General features: G+C 31.1%; 3 protein-coding genes across 7 annotated transcripts; 2 read left to right on the top strand and 1 right to left on the bottom strand.

The window, feature by feature from the left end:
• Window positions 1-1554: 1554 nt before the first annotated feature.
• LOC116777259 (peptidyl-prolyl cis-trans isomerase-like 1) lies at window positions 1555-4172 on the top strand. Its single transcript, XM_032670694.2, has 2 exons — window positions 1555-1826; window positions 3704-4172. Exons 1-2 carry the CDS (start codon window positions 1756-1758, stop codon window positions 4146-4148), a joined length of 516 nt encoding a protein of 171 aa, XP_032526585.1. The 5' UTR covers window positions 1555-1755; the 3' UTR covers window positions 4149-4172.
• A 3227-nt stretch (window positions 4173-7399) lies between these two features.
• Window positions 7400-10100, bottom strand: LOC116778156 (uncharacterized). Its single transcript, XM_032672070.2, has 2 exons — window positions 9364-10100; window positions 7400-7961 (listed from the first exon to the last, which is right to left on the bottom strand). The coding sequence occupies exons 1-2, from the start codon at window positions 9529-9531 to the stop codon at window positions 7797-7799; spliced, it is 333 nt and encodes a 110-aa protein (XP_032527961.1). The 5' UTR covers window positions 9532-10100; the 3' UTR covers window positions 7400-7796.
• A 356-nt stretch (window positions 10101-10456) lies between these two features.
• Window positions 10457-21219, top strand: LOC116778155 (nuclear pore complex protein Nup153). 5 transcript variants are annotated; one of them, XM_032672069.2, is made up of 8 exons: window positions 10457-10829; window positions 12889-13134; window positions 13673-13931; window positions 14025-14372; window positions 14445-14601; window positions 14707-15002; window positions 15090-17791; window positions 18067-21219. In XM_032672069.2, exons 1-8 carry the CDS (start codon window positions 10767-10769, stop codon window positions 18244-18246), a joined length of 4251 nt encoding a protein of 1416 aa, XP_032527960.2. In that variant the 5' UTR covers window positions 10457-10766; the 3' UTR covers window positions 18247-21219. The 5 variants fall into 5 exon arrangements, with proteins under 5 accessions (XP_032527960.2, XP_061382277.1, XP_061382278.1 ...); XM_061526294.1 differs by having other exon boundaries at window positions 10458-10829; window positions 14707-14798; XM_061526293.1 differs by having other exon boundaries at window positions 14707-17791; window positions 18073-21219.
• Window positions 21220-21512: the final 293 nt, after the last annotated feature.

Genomic DNA, 21512 nt, shown 5'->3' with positions numbered 1-21512 from the left:
CAACAATAAGGTTAGATTTGGTGTAAGCTCAACATCAATCAGAAAATGTTACATCCACAACCATTTTTTATAATTTAATACGGACTTATTACTTCAAATTCTCCTACAGCTTTCATCGTTTTACAATGTAATTTTTGTCAAATGGGTTTTTTTCTTTAATTGAAAATATTTTATTTTTAATAAACCAGTTATAAATAACTTAATGTTAGACAAGTATTAAAAAAAGAATAATAAATGGTTTTGTCTTAATTACAATAAATTTAAAAAAAAAAACGGTCGCTGAAAATATTAAAAATGTACATTAAAACATTTTTTTATACATATTCTTAAAATAGGTCTTTTCACATTTTAATTTGTATAAACAGTATAGTTGCATTATGCTACTCGTGATTTTATAGTTCAAAAACATAAATAAAATAATATTTATAAAACTATATTTTTATATTACCAAAATCCAAACAAGAAAAGTTTGAGAAGGATTTATTAATAACATTTTTATCAAAATTATTTTGTACTTTAAATCGATGTGACAAATGAACAACTAATATTCGTATCTTGTTCTTGAGCCCAATAAACTGTACCTAAACCTTAAATGAAAAAAAGTATATTATATTTTTATATATGCTTAGGTTTATATAAAAAATACTTTATTTGCATCTATTGTACAGGTTTAGTGGTTTATCCCCTAGAAATGCATTGCAGATTAATCCCTCGTGGTTCAGGGGTTCTTTTTCTATTGTATAGAAGTGTTAATTTACAATTCAGAAAAGAACACATTGCACAGAGATGGTGTATTTCAGCCTTTACTCTCAGCTAGGCTATTTTTAAGAACAGTGATTGGTTTGTGTCGCTGCAGACAAGAAAAGTAATTCTCAATTCTTGTCTAAAATGTGTAATCCTAATCGCTAATGCCAAAACTATACTTACGATATTTTATCGTAGATTCAACTAGAGCTTTTCACTGATGTATATTTGTGAGTTAAACTTATTAAATTTTTAAATACCTTTGCAATATGAATCCTACATAAGGGATTCGTTAAACATTGAACACTTAACTATAAAAATTTTGACGACTGCAAAGAATCAAAAATGCGTGGGGTTTATTTTGCCCAAATCAAGTTTCACTTATATATTCAAGTTACTTAATTATAAAACTAATTAATTTCAACTAGATATTGAACATTAATACACATATATAATAAAAAAAAAAAATCTGAGAATTAAAGCTCAGATTTTTATGGGTAAATACCATATTATGTAACGTTCTAAGAACAAATTTCCTGTTATTTATTTTTTCAACTGAATAGAAAAACAAACACTGAAAATATATATTTATAGTCATGCGTAAATTTATCTTCTTAATAATGATGTATCACGTGTTTTACTGCCCATTTCTGACTTTTAACATTATTTTCACTATTTAAAAAAGTCATAGTTATTCCACACAATAACTTTTCTAAATTACATTATTAAAAATTTAAAAAGTTGTTAATTGCAAAATATTCCATAATTCAAGCTTGAATGAAGTCACAGCATAAATTAAACCGAATATTGACATCTGACAACTGACAACTCATTGCGCGGCTTGATTTGTAATAACATAAAATATAAATCAGTATTGCTTAACTAATAGAAACAAACATTTGGTGGCTTTAAATGTTGATTTGGCTCGTCTAGACTTATTTTGCGTCAGTAAAATTACATTTTAAATAGACACTACTACTTTTCATTTCGCTTTATAACCTGAACGTAATAATGTTAGGATATGCTAACGCTGGAATTCCAGATAAATCTTGGCAGCCACCAATTGCAGTCCTAGAAACAACGTAAGTTTTAAATTATGCTCATAAAATTACATTGATAAGCTATCACCTATATTTGTCTACGTTTGAAATAGTAATTACAACCGTATATCGGTTGTTATGATCTGATATTAGGTTTGGATGTGTTAAAAGAAATCCGTTATATTTTTAAAATAGAATTTTGTATAAATAAAATTTTAGCCAACTATCTTGCCCATTTTTTCATTTTCTTTAAATTTCGTCAGCTTGAGCATTGTTTTAATATTTGGTTTGATATATGTATTCCATTGCTTTGCTGGATGGTGAAGGAAGGAGGCAGCATATCACTTTGTCTAGATGAAAAGAAAGTCTACCACAAAAGAATGGAGGTCTGCTGAGCATGTGATGTTCCAATAATAGAAAGTTCATGCATTAATTAGTATGCAATTGCTGCACACACTTTCCAAATTGTATACTCTAGATTAGCAAGAGAGTGGTTACCTTTTGCCTGTGTTCAAGTCTGACTAGAGTAATGAGATCTACGATTTTCACGAGTTTTATTCATTTAAATAAAACTAGTATTTTTTGGATAAACTACGCATGATTTATTTTTGTAAAAAACTACACACTCCCGACGTTTTGGGTTACTTTTCAGCAACCGTGATCATGGGCAGACGAGATGTGATCACGGTTGCTGAAATCTAACCGAAACTTCGGGAGTATGTTGTTTTTTACAAAAATAAATCACATATAGTTTATCCGAAAAATACTAGTTTCATTTAACTGATTAGAGTGTTTAACCAAAATAAGGTTATCAATAATCCTTTAAACAAGTCCTTCCATGGAATTTCTACCAGGGACATGACATTTGGCAGTGCCCGCCTACATGTGACAGCTGGTGTTGTATATGGTTGTGTGTGTAATACAGAAAGAAAAGAAGTTCTTAGGGTAAGATACTGTGGCACTTTTGGGAGGGTTAGGTACTGTGGCACTATTTATAGACTCAATGAATTGTCTAAAGTTAAAGGTTGAGGATACCTCAACACCATATTACTGAAGGAGCTCCGAGTATTCCAAGGATAAATTCTAAAAGATTGAAGTCAAGGTTAAAAACCGCTTTTTCGTTGTGTTAAACTTCACAAGATTGGTAACTGAAGAGACTCTTAAAAGTTACTCTATTTTAAAAATCTCTTTCAATGAGTAAGGAGTTGCTACAAGATTGTTATGCTACCAACAGTTTAACATAATATGTTGGGGTTTATCATGTTAAATTGTTGGTACTAGAATAGATTGGTGTACCCTAAAGAAATCTTCAATATACTAAGACTATGAGGTCAACAAAGTTGTGGGAACAGCTAATGATTGTATATTAATTAATTACATCTAACTTTTAGCTTGTATGTGTATGGAGGATTTAACTGAGGGAATACAATGCATTAGAATTTAATCATTCATTAAAAAATAATTCTATTATTATGTCGACTTACTAAATTTGTCTACAATAGCCTTTGCCATCATTTACTTATAGGAGCCTGGTCGATAGTAAATAAGATAGTTGCAAAAACCTTAAAACTGTCGGAGGTTTTAACACCTTAATGTTACAAGTCAAGCACATGGATACAAATATTTTGTGGCACAATTTTGATAATAATAATAAAGGCATCCATCTTCACGAAGTCTTATGATTCTATAGAAAAATAAAAATACTTTTTAAAATAATAAGCTTTTCTTATGGTTATTCAATATAAGCCCCAATTTTATTTCCAACAATATAAGTAATTTTTCACACTGGCTGAAAATAAAATGTGCGATGTCTATCTTGTATAGTTCATAAAATAAGCACATTGATTAGATACAATGTGGAAAAAGATTCGTGATAAAGCTCTTAAAATTTATAAAGGTTGAACTTTATTTATTTGCAGAATGGGTACAATTGTAGTAGAAATGTATTGGAAGCATACACCCAATACTTGTCGAAATTTTATGGAGCTAGTGAGAAGAGGGTATTACAATAACACAAAGTTTCACCGAGTTATAAGGGATTTCATGGTTCAAGGAGGTGATCACACAGGGACGGGTAAAGGTGGCCAATCCATATATGGGCCACAATTTGATGATGAAATATCAAATGATTTGAAACATACAGGTGCAGGAATTTTATCAATGGCTAATGTTGGACCTAATACAAATGGATCACAATTCTTTATAACCTTGGCACCAACACAGTGGTTGGATGGTAAACATACGATCTTTGGAAGAATTCAAAGTGGAATGACTGTGGTGAAAAGAATTGGATTAGTAGAATGTGACGCAAATGACTGCCCTGTTGATGATGTAAGAATTGAAAGATCTTATATACCAAAATAAAAAAATTAAATGAATTGTATTAAAGCGTTTCTTTCTTTTCCTTATCAAATAAAAATCAAATCTTTTTTTATATATATTCTGTAATATAATTAATTTGATACCTTTTTTTAAGTTTAAATAAGATGTACAAACTATAAAAAAAATTCAAACCATTTTAATTTTCTAGAATTATAACAATTGATTGTAGCAAAAATTATATACAAGATCATGCCAAGTTTTTTTGTGAAATGGGCAATCAATTATACATAGTTTATAGAAATGAAGTTTTTAAATGATCTGCTTATCAATAAGTTCTTGATTACATTCCTCAGAAACACACACCTATTGGTTTATTGGAGTTATTTATTCCATGTGGACTTTAATTTACCTACTTATACTTTTTGTTTTGACTTTAGACATGTTGGAATAAAAAAAAATTGCATTTCATATATTTAGAACTATAGCTAGAAGCATTAGATAAATTACGTCTAGTATTTGTGATAGTTAATTTCTACTCAATTGGTTATTTATACAAATTCCACATTATGTTTTTATATTATCAAAAATGAATAGCTGATTTAAAATATACCTAGGGAAAACAGGAAAAATTATCTCATTCTGCATAAATTTTAAATGGAGTTTCTCCAGATGATGTAGAAAACATTCCTATTGTTAAAAAGAAATGGTAGGTATCCACACTCTCAAAATAACAGCGGCCATCTTCATGTATCCTAAAGATCATAGAATTAATAGAGAAAATCTAAATGCTATTGGAGGATATGTAAATACTACCAATGTATTGGACATTTTAGACATGAATACATATCATAATTTTACCTTTAGCTCATTTATTATGGCATCAGAAAAACACAATTAATACATTCTCGTTGCGAATGGATCCATAAAGGGTATTTTATGGTAAAATCGTCATTCATCAGTTGTCTACTCAAACTCATGATACTCATATTCAACAAGCAGTCAATCTTATTAATAAAAACAAATTTCACTATAAGTAATAGTAGACTCTATTGGTACTGTTTTGAAAAAACATATAATTCTGAGAAATAAAGCCATATTGCCTCCGCGTATTAACCTTAAAGAAGATTTTCCTAAAGACGTCATAGAGAAACGGAAGCAATTATAGCCACAGCTCGAAGAGGAAAGGGAAAAAGGAAACTGGGATTATTTGAAGTATGATAAACTCATTATAAAGAAACAACCTCACAGTACTCGAGATAAAAGGAAAAGGGAAGAGTCAACCTCACCTAAATTCATGAATCAGAAAAAGATATTTTCTAATAATAAGAGCCCCACAAACCCAACAACAAAGACTACAGCAAGGGAAGTGGTAAAACCCAGCTCCCTGAACTACATAGAAAGAGGCTGATCACTATCGCTTTCTGAACCTCATAAAAAATTATAAACTTGTAAAAATTATAAAATTATAGCCCTTGAATCAAGATATAAATAAAAAATTAAACTTTGAAGAACACTCTAAACGAAATAAGAAGAAATCGCTACAAGGAACCGAACAAATAAAATCAATAAAACGAACAAAACGCTTAAAATCGCAACCTTAAATGTAAGAATTCTAAGAACAGAAGAAAGTCTACAAGAACTCGAAAACGCTTTAGACGACATTAAATGGAATATCCTGGGCATTAGCGAGATGAGGAGACTCGGAGAAAATATAGAAGAACGTCCTAATTATATCCTATTTCATATAAGAGAAATAGCAGGAGAAAAAGGAGTTGGGGTTTTAATTAAACGAAAACTAGCACAACATATTCAAGACCTTATTGGAATCTCTGATAGATTAGCTATTATGAACATCGATTTACCAGGATATCGAAAACTATGGACAATTATACAGGTTTACGCACCAACCGAGGAAGACCCGTACAATTAAATAGACGTTCTATGAACAACTACACCAGACTTTAATGACATATTCACGCAACCACATCATAGTCACGGGCGATTTTAACTCTCAAATAGGAGAGAAACTATCCAAACACGAATATGGCATTGGAAGATTTGGACATGGTAAAAGAAGCCCCAATGAAGAACTCCTAATTGAACTTGCAATGGGACATAACCTAACGATTTTAAACAGTTTGTATAAGAAGAATAAAAATAATAATGGACGTGGAGATCCTCCGGTGAAAACTACAAGAACGATTGATTACATTGCAACAAATTATCTAAAATCATTTTCGGACACTTCGGTACTCTCTAGATTTAATTTTAATCCTAACCACCGAAAGGTATGATCGTCCATAAAACAAGATCCACCAAGAAATTCCAGAAATTTTGTACCTCTGAACAAAGCAGAAGAATACAACAATGACACACTCCAGAAAGTTGCCAAATCACTGATCGATACTTCAAGGGATAATAGTATAATAATTGGAAATGCCGACGTTCTCACCAAATACAATCAATTGGAGAAACAGCTATCTCAAGCAAAAAATGGTAATAAAAAAGAGAATAAATACATACTCAGTGACACAACTAAAGAACTTTTCGAAAAAAAAAATTCTGTTGTCAACACGATCCAAAAAAAGAAAAACTAAATTAATTACTGACTTTAGCAAACAAATTAGGGAGAACATTAGAAAAGATAGAAATACTAGAAGGATGCAAACACTAGAAAAGCATATAATAAGAACAAGAGGTGTCAAGAAAGCATCGAAGGAGCATAAAGAGATAAACAAAGAATGGGTTCCAAGCTAAATAGAAGAGGATTTACTTACACCAAGAGGAAATACATAAACCAAGAACAACAAAAATACATAAACAAAGCCGAAGAGCAATCGGAGGAATTGGAACCTGAAATACTACCTTGTGAAGTAGAAAAGGCTATAGGCTATAAAGGCTGAGTCAAAAAATAGAGAAAGCACCTGGTCCAGATAAAATAGAGAACGAGCTTTTCAAAGGTACTCTTAACGAATTTCTACCATTACTAACGGTAATATTTAGTGAAATAATGGTAACTGGAAAAATACCTAGTCAATGGAAAACATCACACATTATCCTCATACATAAGAAAGGTCAAAGGTATTCTCCAAAGTTATTCTCCAGAGAATAAGCAAAAAGCTCGATGAGAACCAAACGCACGAACAAGCATTCTTTAGACAAAATTTCTCTACCCTAGATCACATCCACACAGTGAAACTGAGAAGTGAAAGAGAGAAGGGTGGCAAGAGATCGAACTCAGTGGAAGTTGTTAGAGGAGGCCTATGCCTAGAGGCACACTGTATTAAGAGACATTTTATAGTTATAATAGTTTATTTGTAATATCTCTAATTGTTAATTCAGAATAAATGGCTCTATTATTATTATTAATAATAAACTCATTGTTTCATGTCTTAGAGTAGGTTTTATAACAATAAGCTAAAGTCATGAAATAATGCATAGAGATACAATTTTGTTCAAATTGAAAACTTATTGAAAGTTACTACTTGTGTGATTTCAATGAATAATGGTTAGTTATAATAGTAAGTAGGACATCAATGCCATGCATAATCTGACGCCGTTCTTGTGTTGAATATTCTCTCAATCTTGTTGAAAATAACTGCGCGTACAAGTCGCACTCATCGTTTTCCTTCCTGTTTAATAACATGTTATTTAAATTAGATACCATGTCTTTTATGTTCTTGTGAATATCTATTTCACAATCTTCACGGGTTTGCTTTCTTTTGATAGGTGATTTAAAAGTTTTTTATTGTTAGCCGGTTTCTGTTTCTCGCTATTCTGTTCATCATGCTGGTCATTGATAAGCTCGTTATCATTGTGTGTTTCATCGTCAACATTGGGTAGAACTGGTGATATCTGAAATAAGATAAATCCATTGTATTATTTATTTTAAAATATATATTATGTATTAAAAGTCAGGTAGCAGATACCACTACTAACAATATTTTTGTGTGGAATTTAAGAAAAAGATTTCGAATCAACTTCATGAGGTACTTAATTTTTATTTGCGAATTATAATTTTTTAATGAAAATTTGTTTTGTAACCCATCAAGTGAGAAACGGCCCAATTGGGCGAAATGACAGTTGATTGTCTATTGTTTCTCGTTTTTCCGTAATTGAAGGGTTATTAATAATAATAGACAGAACCACACATGAGAGAAGTGGTGGTTGACAAATTAGGACCCAAAATAATTTGTGCTTTTTCATCTATTTCAGATGCAGTGCACTACTACATAATGTTTAAACATAGAATGAGGTTTCAACAGGAAATACCCACATTGTGTAGGTTGCATTGATGGCAAACATGTTGTGTTACAATGTCCAATTAACAGTGGCACAGAATACTATAATTATAAAGGAACATTTAGTTTTGTGCTCTTAGCTTTAGTTGACAGCAATTACAGCTTCATATTTGCCGATATTGGGGCTCAGGGCAGAATTAGCGATGGAGTAATATTTCAAAATAGTGTACTTTGGGAAAAAAATTCAAAGGGCACTATTGATTTACCCCCTTAAGAGTCCACTTTCTGATGGACAATGTATTATGCCACATGTTTTTCTTGGAAATGGGGCATTTGTGTTGAGCAAACACGTGATGAAACCTTTTCCAGGAAACCATATCATGGGTTTGTTACAACAAACTTTTAACATGAGATTATATGGTACACGTGAAATCATTAAAAATGTTTTTGAAGTTTTAACAGTTTTTAGGATCTTTAAAAAGCCCATGGAATTAAGGAAAGTTAAAGCTAAACTGATAATGATGACTGTGTTTACACTGCATAATTTTCCCAGAAATAGCAGAAGATCTTGAGACATTTACACACTTCCTGGTACCTTTAATACAGTTGTTGATGGTGAAATAATTAACAAAGGGCCTTGGAGACTAAATGTTTCTACTACTCAAACTATAAGACCTATACTAATTGTAGGTATATGTGCGTCACAGCGAGCCATAGAAATAAGAAATGAGTTTGCTAGTTTTTATCTAAGGCAAAATTGTTAAAATATTGGTACATGATGTCATAAGGTAGATTATAATACATTCATTGTATCTGATCCTTCATGAGTTAAAAAATCAGCCTAGCAGATATAATTTTTTGTTATATTATATCTGCCAAACTAATTTCTTTAACCCATTTTAGCTAGTAGTAGAGGTTAAAAAAAATACTTGTTGCAGGTACTTATTATTATCTTGATAGTAATAAGTGAATAAAGTACATATAACTAAATGAATATGTAGTTTTAATTTACTTACCAGTCCTTCTTCGGTGTTGATAGTGACATGACACTTATAAACAGGTGCCAAAAATGTTTCTATGGCATCGTAGTACAGCCACACTGGCTTATAAACATCATCTTCTCCTGCACCGGATTTTAATGATTTTTTGGCGCCGCAGATGCTGACGAAAGGTTGCCATGACATAATTAGTAATAAGTACTGGTCTGCACATTTCTTCGCTTAACCTTGGCCATGCATCGTTCGCTTTCTAGTTATTTTTATGGAATTTGTTTTTGGAATCCCAAATGATTGGTTCTTTTTTGGAATAGTTCCAAAAACTGGAATATTTCTTTTATGGACCACACCATATTGATTGATCTGCACGTCATAAGGTTGAAAAATTTAATGAAGCGAGAGCGCGAATGTAAACACCACGCTCGCGTTTGTTGCAAGGTCCTTTGATTCATGCCCAAATTACCGCTCCGGACGCGACCGCTGCGAGGCGCGAGACGAGAGGCGAGGCGAGCTAATATTTACACTCTCACCTTGTACTTCGTCTCGCGACTCGTACACGATTATAAATTAATAATGAGCTATCTGGATCTGGGATTGTTATCAACAGAAAGACTGCTGCGGTTTTATTAAAACTTTCATTTTGATACGTGGCAAATTAATAAAATCTATTTCTGTGATTATATGATAAAGTACTTTAAAGTTTTTTACAGATTTGTTAAGCACGTCTAAATTTCTAAACGAATTATAAATACGGAATTGACTTTTGGCACGACGCTAAAAGTTTATGAGTAGTAAGTGCCACGTGTTGTTTGAATAATTGAAAATGAAGAATGAGGAGTATTTTTTTATGAATATATTATTATGATATATGTCATTTAATTGAATTTTTATATTGAAAATTAGAGCTATGAAATCTTTAACTTAAATTAATAGTTACTATTTATTGCAGCAATGGAAATATTAATAGAAATTACAAAAGTTTTAAAAGTTGGCGTTATTTTAACAAATTGATATTTATTTTCCCTACTCTACGCTTAATTTAGTTTGACCAACTTTATATCGCTGATCATTGCAAGACAAAATCACTACATCTCTTTTTGAGTGCGGCAACATTCTTGTCACTAATCCACCGCTAGTAAGCGGTAACGTGAAATTTACCGTCGATTTTAATTATTATGCTATAAAACTGTACTTACTCTGGCATTAACATTAATTATGTAAAAATAAGTCTGCTTCATAATATTTTATCTTAGTGATTATTTGTGACAAAGTTGTACTTCAAATTCTGCATAAGTAGTTTCTGACACTATAGTGACGCCATGTTTGTCACGTTTTTGCCAATAGTGAATAAGTTAAACTTTAAATAAAATTGATAATTGACTCGGAAGTCATACTTATTGGTTCATAATTATTTACTGTTTAAAATGAGTGCCAGCCTTTCATCAAGAAAAGCGAAGAGATCGAGGACGGATAGTGAAGCCAACGACGTAAGTTGACATGGAGTTCCCGCTCTAAGCGACATTTCTGGCCTCACGCGTAGATATATATTTTTACATGATTAAATGACGCTATGCTTAGCTATGGTTAAAATGTAATCTTGAACATAATTTTCCTTAAAAGACAATTATTTTCATATAGTTTCTGCTTACGTCGATAAACGTGATGTTTTAACATATTGTAGGCGATTTTATGTATATATTCCTACTCTAGTTTGTTGAATGAAAAGATAGCGATAATTTCAGATAACTTTTGCAATTGATCACCAGTTTTAACCCTGTTGTCTTAATTACCTAAAATTGCACCTTTCTTTGATTCTGTAATCTTGAATTTTAAGACTATTAAATTTAATCTGGCTTAGTGGATAGCAAAATATATCTTTTGTTTAAAAAATACGAAATGAGATAAATAGATTTTATAGTATAATTTATTAGACAAGTCCTCCTGCTTTGCAAGGTGCTGTTTAATTATTGAACAAATGAGAATTGTTATTCAATGGTATTACTAACAAAAATATACTCTACATTTGTATTTTGCGACTGTATTACTTGACATTATTAAATATGTTTATAGAGCTTGTAAATACTTAATTTGAAATATATCAAAGTGATGATGTATGTGGTGTATAATATGTTGAAAGTTGATTAATTTCCATTAAATAAAACAAGTAAACCAGTACAAAAGAGCTGTTACTGGTTATATTGTCTTGGAGTCTTAGACTATCTCTGAATATTTATGGGCAAGGTAGTATTTAAGAGAAATAACTAAAATCACAAAAATGTCTTATACTTTTAATCAGAACTTAAATCTCTTCAAATAAGTAAAAGTTAATCAAAAACCTTTTAACTTTAATACAGTTAAGGAACTCGTCTGAGTAAATCGAACAGCCATTGAAAGACAAGAGCAATCAAATTGAGTAATATAATCAATCCTGTTTTCAAGTTATTTTACTACATCATCATGAATAACTGGGTTTCCAACCAATTTCTTTTTTTATATGACATTCTATATATAACACACATAACCACTGTTATTCAGTTTTTTTTTTTGCAAAGTGCAATTGCTGCAACTGCTTTTGATATTTGATAAGTATGCTCTGTGAATTGTTGATGCTTTAAATGGTAATTTATTTAATCATTAGATGATGGAGGAGATCCTCCTTCTTTTTTATAGTATGTGAAATTGTAAGAATAGTACACAGGTATTCATACAAGTAACATTTTTATTTAGTGAACTTAAACTTAATAAAATACTTTAGATACACAAGATACAAATATTATGACATTTTCAAAAAAAGATCATGTTTACTAAATATTAAAATGACCAAGTGAGAAAGGAGATTGATAAATTTCAAGTATTAATTGTAAACTTAAAAAGTGACAAAAATATGTTTTGCTACGAACTAGTTTAAACCTCTGTAGTTATTTTCCTTGTGTATGATAGAGAAATTGTGTTAAAAACTAAATTTTATCATTTTGTTGGTAGAGCCATCAAGACATTATGCTGGTTTTTCAAAAACATATATACTCAATGTTATTTTTATGTTTCAATATTTACCAAATATACGCTGTGCGATAAAAAATAGTGTACAATATAAAACAAGCATTAAATTCTGTAATAATATAGATTTAAAAGACCATTCCCATGAGAGTTTGATAAAAATATTTTTTTCTATTTAAAAACATTCTCATGTACATAACATATTATGAATTGTGAGCTATTTTACTTTTAACATCATTATAAAACAAGTCTATCTATAATATTATTAGACAACGTAATAGCTAAAGTAACAAAGAGAAGTGAACAATTTGACAGATATGATTAAAAAGTGATTAAATGACTTTAGCATCTTAAGTTAAATATAATATTGTATATTTAATAAAGTCTACATGTAATTCATAGGTTAAATAATATAACAAACAATATCATGAGATAGTTACTAATACTTAATTGTTTTAGTAAAAATTCACTTGGTTAAAATGTATTATGTTGTACATTTAATCTGCATATTGTTAGTTGAAGAATAATTTTCTAATAATGTTATTGCAGTCCTTTGTGAAGAATGTAACATCTCGGATGTCAGGGTTATTACCTGCGACTATTACTAGATGGTTCAGCTCATCGAGTTCGTCCAATACAAATGGTTCAACTGTGGTAGAATCAACAGATTCATCGACTGAAGATGAGGCTACAGATGGTCTCAGAACACCAAATCAGAGGAATCAACCATCCCAACCTCCAGCTAAAAGAATGAGAATTGGTACCCCAGGGACATCAAGTTATTATTATCCAGAAGTAAGTGTCATTAATTTTCTGAATATCTTAAATTTTTTTTAAATATTTGAATGTAAAGATAGTGATGATTTGCATTTTTGATATTTCTTCATTGTGCCACCATAGAATGTAAAAGCAGAACTTGTTACTTTGCTGCTTTCTGTCAGATGGTACAGATGAGAATGTTATAGCAAAAGAAAAAAACAATACTATTTTGTGACAATTTATTTATTGAGAGGTATTTTTTGTAAGTTTTAAAAAGTACTACGATAATATTTCAAACTGATTTGTAAATTGTAAATGCCATATTAATAAATTTGAATATTCATGAACATCATAAATGAGGTCAAAAAAGATATCTTTTCAAGTTATATCTCATGCACTAAAGAATTATATTAAAAGATGACAAATATTTTTTTTTAATTTAATAATCTAGGAAATAATATATCTTAATGTGCAAGACTCGACTAATTGTTTATAGTCATATATTCTTGGGTAATGTCTCCTATGGGAAAAGGTGTGTTCTAAATTAAAACTTGGTTTTTTTTTCCCTTTATAGACCAAAAGCACAAGTACAAACACTGAAACAACAGAAACATACAGTACTCTGCAGTCACCTATAAAAGATACTTTAAAAGTAGAAACAAACTATGTTTCAACACCATCATGCTCTCCAAGTGAAACATCCACTATAAATGAAAATGAAAAGGATCCCTCTATCTACATATACCAAGATTCCATAACAAGTGTTAACAATTCAGTTGAGCAAACACGAAAGTCAATTTTTGGCTCTGAAGAAAGACTTCAAGAGTCCTGTGGTAAATTTTGTTTTCTATTGCATATTTCCCGATTCATAATAAAAAAATATTTCTTTCTTGGTTGCAATGAGTAAATAGTTATCTCAATTTCAGCTAGAACTGCTGCAAATACATATAAGGATCTCACTCAACCTTACTTTAAGCCTGGTCTTCTCTGCACTCCATTTTATACATCAAGACCAGTTTATGGAGGAACACGTAATGTCTACGTGAACCGGCCAAATATCAAGCATAAAACAAATCCTTTAGTAAACAAAGTTGACAACAATAGTAGCGTAAATATCAGCAATTCCGCAAAGCGTATTATGGATCTATTGGAAAATTATTCATCCCCAGTTAGTGAGGCTAGGAGAATTTCTCGGCTTGTCAATTCTTCTTGTGATAAAACTCCAGATACATCTCTTAATACTAGTATTGATGCTAATAATAGCAAAGCAGCATGTAAGTATTATAATAGGTTAATAAGATGAAGGTTTTTGAGAATATGTTCTTATTATTGTGTTTTTCTTTAAGCTTACAAAAAAAGAGAACTTTATGTGCCAAGTTTTGCTTCAATACTACAACTGAAACAAAAGGCTAGACTCAATGAAACAACAAGTGCAGCACGACAAATTATTGCATCACACAGTAGTTCATTGAACACATTACCTTATCCAGCTAGCACTTCTGGGTATGTAAATGAATATTTGTATTCCATGTATTATACAAATTTTCAAATAGAAGTTCAAATAAATGAATATAAACTTTTTTTTATGAGTTCTATTATAAATTTCAGCATTAGTCAAACCAAGGAACATAGTCAAGAAAATCTTACTACAAAAATGAAGACAAGAGTCACTAGACTTAATAGAGGAGAAGATAAAGAAAGTGAGAGTAACAAGCTTCCAATAGTTGAATTACCAACGGCTGTACTACAGATAGATAAAGACAATTTACCAAAATTTTCACTTGATACTCCTGTGTCTCATTCATCAGATAATAAGCAAAAAAATCCAGAATCAGTGTTAACTGGAACAAACTCTGTTGCTCAAGTTCCAAAAGTTGTACTTTCCAAAAATGAAGCTCCAAAAAGTAGGCTAACTGATATGCTTGATGGTGAAACATACACATTTTCTAGTCCTATAAGGATATCTGAAGATAATTTTATTACTTCTACAGAGACCTACAAGTTTGGGAGTCCTGAGCGGTCTGTAGAACCATCAAAAAATAACAACAAAATTGTTAGTAGTTCCGACGACATTGAAGAAGATGAAGAGGATATAGGAATTCAGTCTCATCAGTCAGATGAAATCCTAAAAACGAGTACATCTCAGAGTTGTGTTTCGCTTGAAGCAGCGAAATCACCAATGGAAAGGCCTATCTTTAATAAATGTTTAGAATGTAAAGTGGTTGCTAGTCAGCTATCCAGTGACAAATGTTTTGATTGTGAAAAGAAAGTTAATAGTACTGGTAAGATGGACTCAAAGTTATCTAAATCTACTAGTTCCACTTGGAAATGTCAAGATTGCTGGGTAAATAATGATGTTGGAGTAGAGAAATGTGTGTGCTGTGGGGCCAAAAATTCAAGTGCTTCGCAAAATTCACCTGCACCCAAAGTAAGTTCCGAAATTCCTAAAACTACTTGGAAATGTCAAGATTGTTGGGTAAACAATGAAGGAACAGATAAATGTGTATGCTGTGGAGCCAAACAATCTATTGCACCTAAAATGTTGAGTAAACTTCAACCGCAAAAGCCGGTTAATACTTGGAAATGTGAAGAATGTTGGGTTGATAACAATTATGGAGCTGACAAATGCATTTGTTGTGGTACAAAAAATTCTAGTACTACTAAAACTGAGCAAAATACTAATTCTGAAACATCAGATTGGAAATGTGGGGTGTGCTGGCTAAAAAACAAATCTCATGATGATAAGTGTGTGGCTTGTAGTGGTCCAAAGCCCGCAGCAAAAGAACAAAATCAGAATAAAATTTCATCACCTTCACCTAATGCAAATAACAATAATTCACTATTAAAGAATATTGTCAAATCACAAAGTAATAAATGGGAATGTCCCAGTTGTTTTGTTCATAATGATAATAACATAAGCAAATGTGTATGTTGCGAAACGGAAAAACCAGGTATAACAAAGGAATCCGAAAAGAAGAGTTTCAATTTCGGAGTATCTCCGAATGTATCCTTTAAATTCGGTATTAATCCTAAACAAACTACTACAGAAAGTGAACCTAAACCAGCATCAATATTTGGTCAGGCAACTCAAGAAATGGAAACTAATAACAATCATATTTCAAAAGCTCCTTCGTTTACTTTTGGAATACAGAACAAAAAACCAGAAAAAGAAGTTTCTAAAGAAGATAACAAAATTGTTGAAACACCCAAGGTTGCCTTCACTTTTGGTATTCCAAAAGACAACTCAACACCAAATTCTGCACCAGCTTTTAAAATTAATACTGATATGTTCAAACCAACTACACAATCTTCTGTAACTAATATATCGAGTGCGAATGATTCTGAAAGAGCTCAGGAAGTCCCAAGCGTGGACCAGTCTCAATTGAGAGGAGTTGAATCTGCTCCAAAGCTTACTGGGCTATTTGGTGCATCGCCATCTAAAGATTCTACATTAAACAAGTCGATAACCAATGCGTTGACTCCTTTTAACTCCAATTTTACTGCTGAGAGCTCTGCTAATCCTACATTGACGACGGCTAGCAATACTTTGGGCACATCAAATGCAAGCTTCAGCATGACAGGAAATCAGCCTTCTAAAAATTTATTTACTACATCCATTGCGCCCACATCTGCTAACGCTTTTGCGAGCGTGCAAACACCGCCAGTAACATCATCTGTGTCAATGTTCCAAAAAAATGAGCAAGCAAGTCCATTGATGTCGTTCTTTCAAAAATCTGAAAACACATCACTATCAATGTTTAATAAGAACGAGCCCACTGCGACAACAACTTCAGTGTCAGTTCTTCCTAGTGCACCAGTGTTCAGTTTTGGTACGAGCACACCTACTACAGCCCCGTCGAATGAAAAGTCGGGATTTACTTTTACTTTTGGACGGGACAGTAAAAATGAGACTCCATCCATGTTTAAATTGCCCTTTGGAGGTACTCCGGACAATTCTGCCTCAAATAAGTTTATGATGCCATCATCAAACATCAACTCCAGTAATATGCTGCCTGCGAGCAATTTGGCTGGAAATTCTGTTGGAAATAACATGCCTCTCATGCTATCAGGAGGTAATAATAATCCCCTCGGTGGTTTATCTACAGGCAACGGATTACCCTCCGGGAATTTAATGAATAATCTTACACAAAATCAATTAAGCATGGCGAGTAACGTCATCACAAACAATGCACCAGCAGCTTCCGGCGATATCTTCAATACTCCTGTGCAGAAAGAGAATATGTGGTCTACAGGAAATAATAATACTCAGGGCAGCATGTTTGGTTCAAGTGAAGCATCAAATAATTCACAGAAACGGCCGTTCGCTTTCGGAGCAAGTTCTGGAACATCGAAGCCATTCAGTCCAGTTGGTAGTTCGCCGTTTGATAATCCGAATCAGCCTCGACCACTATTCGGTATAACAAATCAACCGGCAGCAAATCCTTTTGGGTCTGCAGCCAGTCCTATGGCACCAAACATGTTCAGTTCACAACCCAGTAACCCTGCGCCTTCAGTAGGCATGTTCGGGAACACCAATGCTCCTGGCAGTCAACCTCCGGCTTTTGGTTTCCCAGTATCATCGTTTTCGTCATTTGATTCGAACAACATGAATCAGCCAATGAACCCCAATCCGACCCCGGCATTCAATTTCGGTGCTCCGCAACAACCATCTGGCGTCTTCGGTTTTGGTCAGGTAATTTATCATGTTATTTTTGCGTAGTAAATATTTAGAAATGGGATCCCGAGAATAAATTAGGTTTGCAGTCATGTTTTTGTTTTCCATTTGGATATCGATTTCATATAGGTGTGTTTAAATGGGGACTTTTTAATCTTATTTATTTGTCGGTTTATTTAGTCACAGTACGATTAAATGGGTTTGGACTATAGACGACCAATGTTTAACAAAAAATTCTATCTGTTAAAAACGCACTGAATATATCAGAGTTATTATGTTATTCATATTTTCAGCAACAGCAACAACAGCCACAGCTACAACAGCAGCAGCAGCAGCAGCAACAGCAGCCGCCTCAGCAGCAAGGCGTATATAATTTCGGGGGCGGCGCCCCTCAGGTACAATTTACAGTAGGAAGTGCTCCGAACACGGCCGGAAGACGTGTTCGTAGAGCGTTCAGACGTACCCAGCGGTAAACAGCATTTAGTATATAGTAAGTTAGTATACAATAATCAAACGTCGATGTTTAGTTTTAGTTTATATCACATACATAAATTGTTAGTTGTATCAACATCCTTAGATAACTTAGTCTTAATGTAATTAATTAAGTATCACTCAATTTTAATATATTCATTTTTTTACAAACAGCTCTGTAAAATTTGTTTCTAACAAATAGACAAACAGTGTCACATCTTTTATTTTTTGATCTGTGATACATAAACATAGCAGCTTAGCGAAACTTGCATCATTGTAACATTAAACTATTGAGCATGAGAACAGTTGTAAATAATATTATGTTGTAATCCTATACTTTATCCTTACCTTTTTGTGTCACAGTCACCTTTTTTTTCTTCAAACAGTGAACAAACTTTCACCAATAATTTTATGAAATATAAGTAATATTTTCTTGATAAAACTGTAATTTTTTTTACATCATTTTGATGTGAGGTAACAATGTTAAAAGTACTTGACTGCTCTTATATATCAGGTTTGAGATGACTTTAACTAGGACAATTTTTATTTTATAAAAGACGTTCACTATTTATTTATATCTTCATCAAACTCTATGTTGGCTTCTAATAGTTTTAAAGTGGACAATTATATGTTTTACCTAGATCCTTCTTGCTTTATGCTAAATAAACATAATAATATAAAACTGTTACAAGAAAAGGAAATTTAAATTACACATTCACCGTCTTCTTAGTTTAAAGGCTCGTTCTCACAGTCCTCTATAAATAAGAAAGTCTTTCCTAGTCTACGCCTACTGAGCCACTAAATGTATTAGCAATATTTGCCCGGATATGTTTTAATAGCTGATGTATTGAAATAATTATATTATTGGGCATTTCTTATTTAAAATATTATTTTCATAAACATTCTTTTTTAGCCCACTGTTCCAAACCGCAAAAGAGTGTCTGCTTTTTGCCTGAAAAATATAATTCTGAGAGGATGTTTTAAAATGGTCTTATGTAGTAGAAAAAATAATAATATTAAGTACAATTAAGTTACTATTTCTACAAAAGTTATTTGTATTTTTGTGTGCGTTGTCTACAAATTATTCATGTGTAATTTTATAAAAAACAATTTTAAAAATAAATATTGCTATCTAAAATGGTTCAGGATATATATATGTATATATATAAAATAAAAACATCATGGACGGCTCGTAAATTTTTTAATTTAACATAATATAATGTTGAAAAAATTTAATAATAATTCATACAAATTATGATTTTTGTAATAATTAAGTTATAAATTAATTTGTCATTCATTTTCATGATGATTAAAACGCGTCAGAAATATTTTTATATATTCTGTTCAATATACAAATGCGTGCAAGAATGTTTGTAAGCTTGTCAATGTCACTGCTTCTCAATTGATTTGAAATAAAATAATTCTCTTATTAATAGTTTGTATAATTTTAAGTTTTAATTTTTGCGCAACGCAATCAGTTATATTATTTGCGAAAACAATTTTCTTTTGTAATAAACAGTGTCTGAATGTTTAAGATAACCAATATTTCTCAAGTGTTAAGGTGAATTAATGGGCGTTTTTTGTATGTTTGTATTTCGTTTGTTTGATACTACTGAAAGGGTTAATGGGAATTCTATTTTAATATAGAGAAGATGCAAATATGGTCGTAAATTTTTATAATCCCTTAAAATGAATGTTGCTTTCGCATTGAATTTTCTTATTTTCAGTAATGGCTTTTGTCTAAAGTATACATAAGCACCAATTTCAATAGTGAAAAATTCTAGTTAGTAATCGACCGGTTTATTGCAATGCAATGTATTTTAGAAAAAAAATCCGTCGCAAAAATAAAATAAGGCTCTTTAGAAGAAAATAAATATTATATTTTAAAATCAGAAGTTATTTGTCTTTCACACTTGTATAAAAAGACATCTAAAAGTGAATTAATGATAAATTTTGTCAAATAAGTGTTTGTGTGTTTTCAGCAGAATTTTTTAATAGTGGACTTACTTACTTACTAACAATTTTGAAGTGGCTTATTTCAAAATTGTATATGATAATATGAAAGAGTTTTGTTAAGCTGCTATGCTCCCAATGCATCTATTGCGTATTTCAACTGTACTGCTTCTCATAATATGAATTTGTAATAAATAAATAGGGATTGTGTTTCTTTTATATGAATAACTGATAAATATATATATATATATATTTTATTTTAATTAATTGTTATGTATGTGTGTATTTAGTTAATTTAATTCGTATTCTTTTATATAAAAAAATCTTTTAATTACGAAATCGTTAATAGTAATTTTAAAAATGATTATTTTCTACATCTTTACAATTGGATTCTAATAAAATACATTTGACATCTGTAAAACGTATGTGTAATTATTTTTTTAACATTATTTAAAACCAAAATTCACTTTATAAGATGTAAATATGGTTTACGTTTAAGAATAGTAAATGTATCTAAGCTGCGAGATTTCATCCGTGTTAATATTGTTTTTAAATGGTTTTTTATAATTAATTAATTCCATATTTAAGTGTAGTGCTTTTACTTAGATATCATTTTCATAGGTAAATCAGGATTCTACTACCGTGTGTAGGTTCTCATTGCGTATTTACTCTATCCTGATTTGCCTATAAATTCATATTACAACATAAATGTATTCTTTCAATTAAGATAAAGGAATATAATATCATTAGAGGTATCAAAATGTTGTTTAAAAATTATTCCTGGTATATATTTTTTTTAATTTACCGACGCTGTCAAATATTTCTTTAGTTTAAGTGTAGTAATAAACTTGTAGCTACGTATTGATTCTGATTATAAATTATTAATAAAAAAAAAAATTTTACTCCACAACTTCTGTCGTATAATAAACTTGTAAGATCCAGATGCATTGAACTTTTTTCTCATGTAATTGTTAGTCACTAATCAACCTAACCTATTAGAACAAATATAACCCAATGAAATACGCTAACAGTTTTATTACCACATCCAAAAATATTTGTTGCTGTCCCCTGTATGATTTGAAAACATTTCATTATAATGGCAATATGTTATTGTAGAAAATTCTTGATTTTATTTCATTTTGTTAAATACGTCGTAATCATGATGTTAAGTATCATTTCGTTGTTGAATTTAATTGCGTCTAAAAAAAGAAATAATTAAATTCTTATTTCCATGGACATTCTTTGCGAAGTTTAATAAATAAATCATAATTATTATAAAAGAAACTATCTCTCCATACTTATTGTAGTTTCGTAG

Source organism: Danaus plexippus, chromosome Z, assembly GCF_018135715.1.
Source record: "Danaus plexippus chromosome Z, MEX_DaPlex, whole genome shotgun sequence".
NCBI lineage: Eukaryota > Metazoa > Arthropoda > Insecta > Lepidoptera > Nymphalidae > Danaus > Danaus plexippus.
This window is presented reverse-complemented; position numbering and strand designations above follow the sequence as displayed.

Excerpts from the sequence above, each read along its gene's own strand:
- LOC116777259 (XM_032670694.2), top strand. The coding sequence starts at position 1,756 with ATGTTAGGATATGCTAACGCTGGAATTCCAGATAAATCTTGGCAGCCA. Across the intron at positions 1,827-3,703 it reads ATTGCAGTCCTAGAAACAAC|AATGGGTACAATTGTAGTAG; the intron begins GTAAGTTTTAAA and ends ATTTATTTGCAG.
- LOC116778156 (XM_032672070.2), bottom strand. The coding sequence starts at position 9,531 with ATGTCATGGCAACCTTTCGTCAGCATCTGCGGCGCCAAAAAATCATTA. Across the intron at positions 7,962-9,363 it reads TCAACACCGAAGAAGGACTG|ATATCACCAGTTCTACCCAA; the intron begins GTAAGTAAATTA and ends ATCTTATTTCAG.
- LOC116778155 (XM_032672068.2), top strand. The coding sequence starts at position 10,767 with ATGAGTGCCAGCCTTTCATCAAGAAAAGCGAAGAGATCGAGGACGGAT. Across the intron at positions 10,830-12,888 it reads CGGATAGTGAAGCCAACGAC|TCCTTTGTGAAGAATGTAAC; the intron begins GTAAGTTGACAT and ends ATGTTATTGCAG. Across the intron at positions 13,135-13,672 it reads CAAGTTATTATTATCCAGAA|ACCAAAAGCACAAGTACAAA; the intron begins GTAAGTGTCATT and ends TTCCCTTTATAG.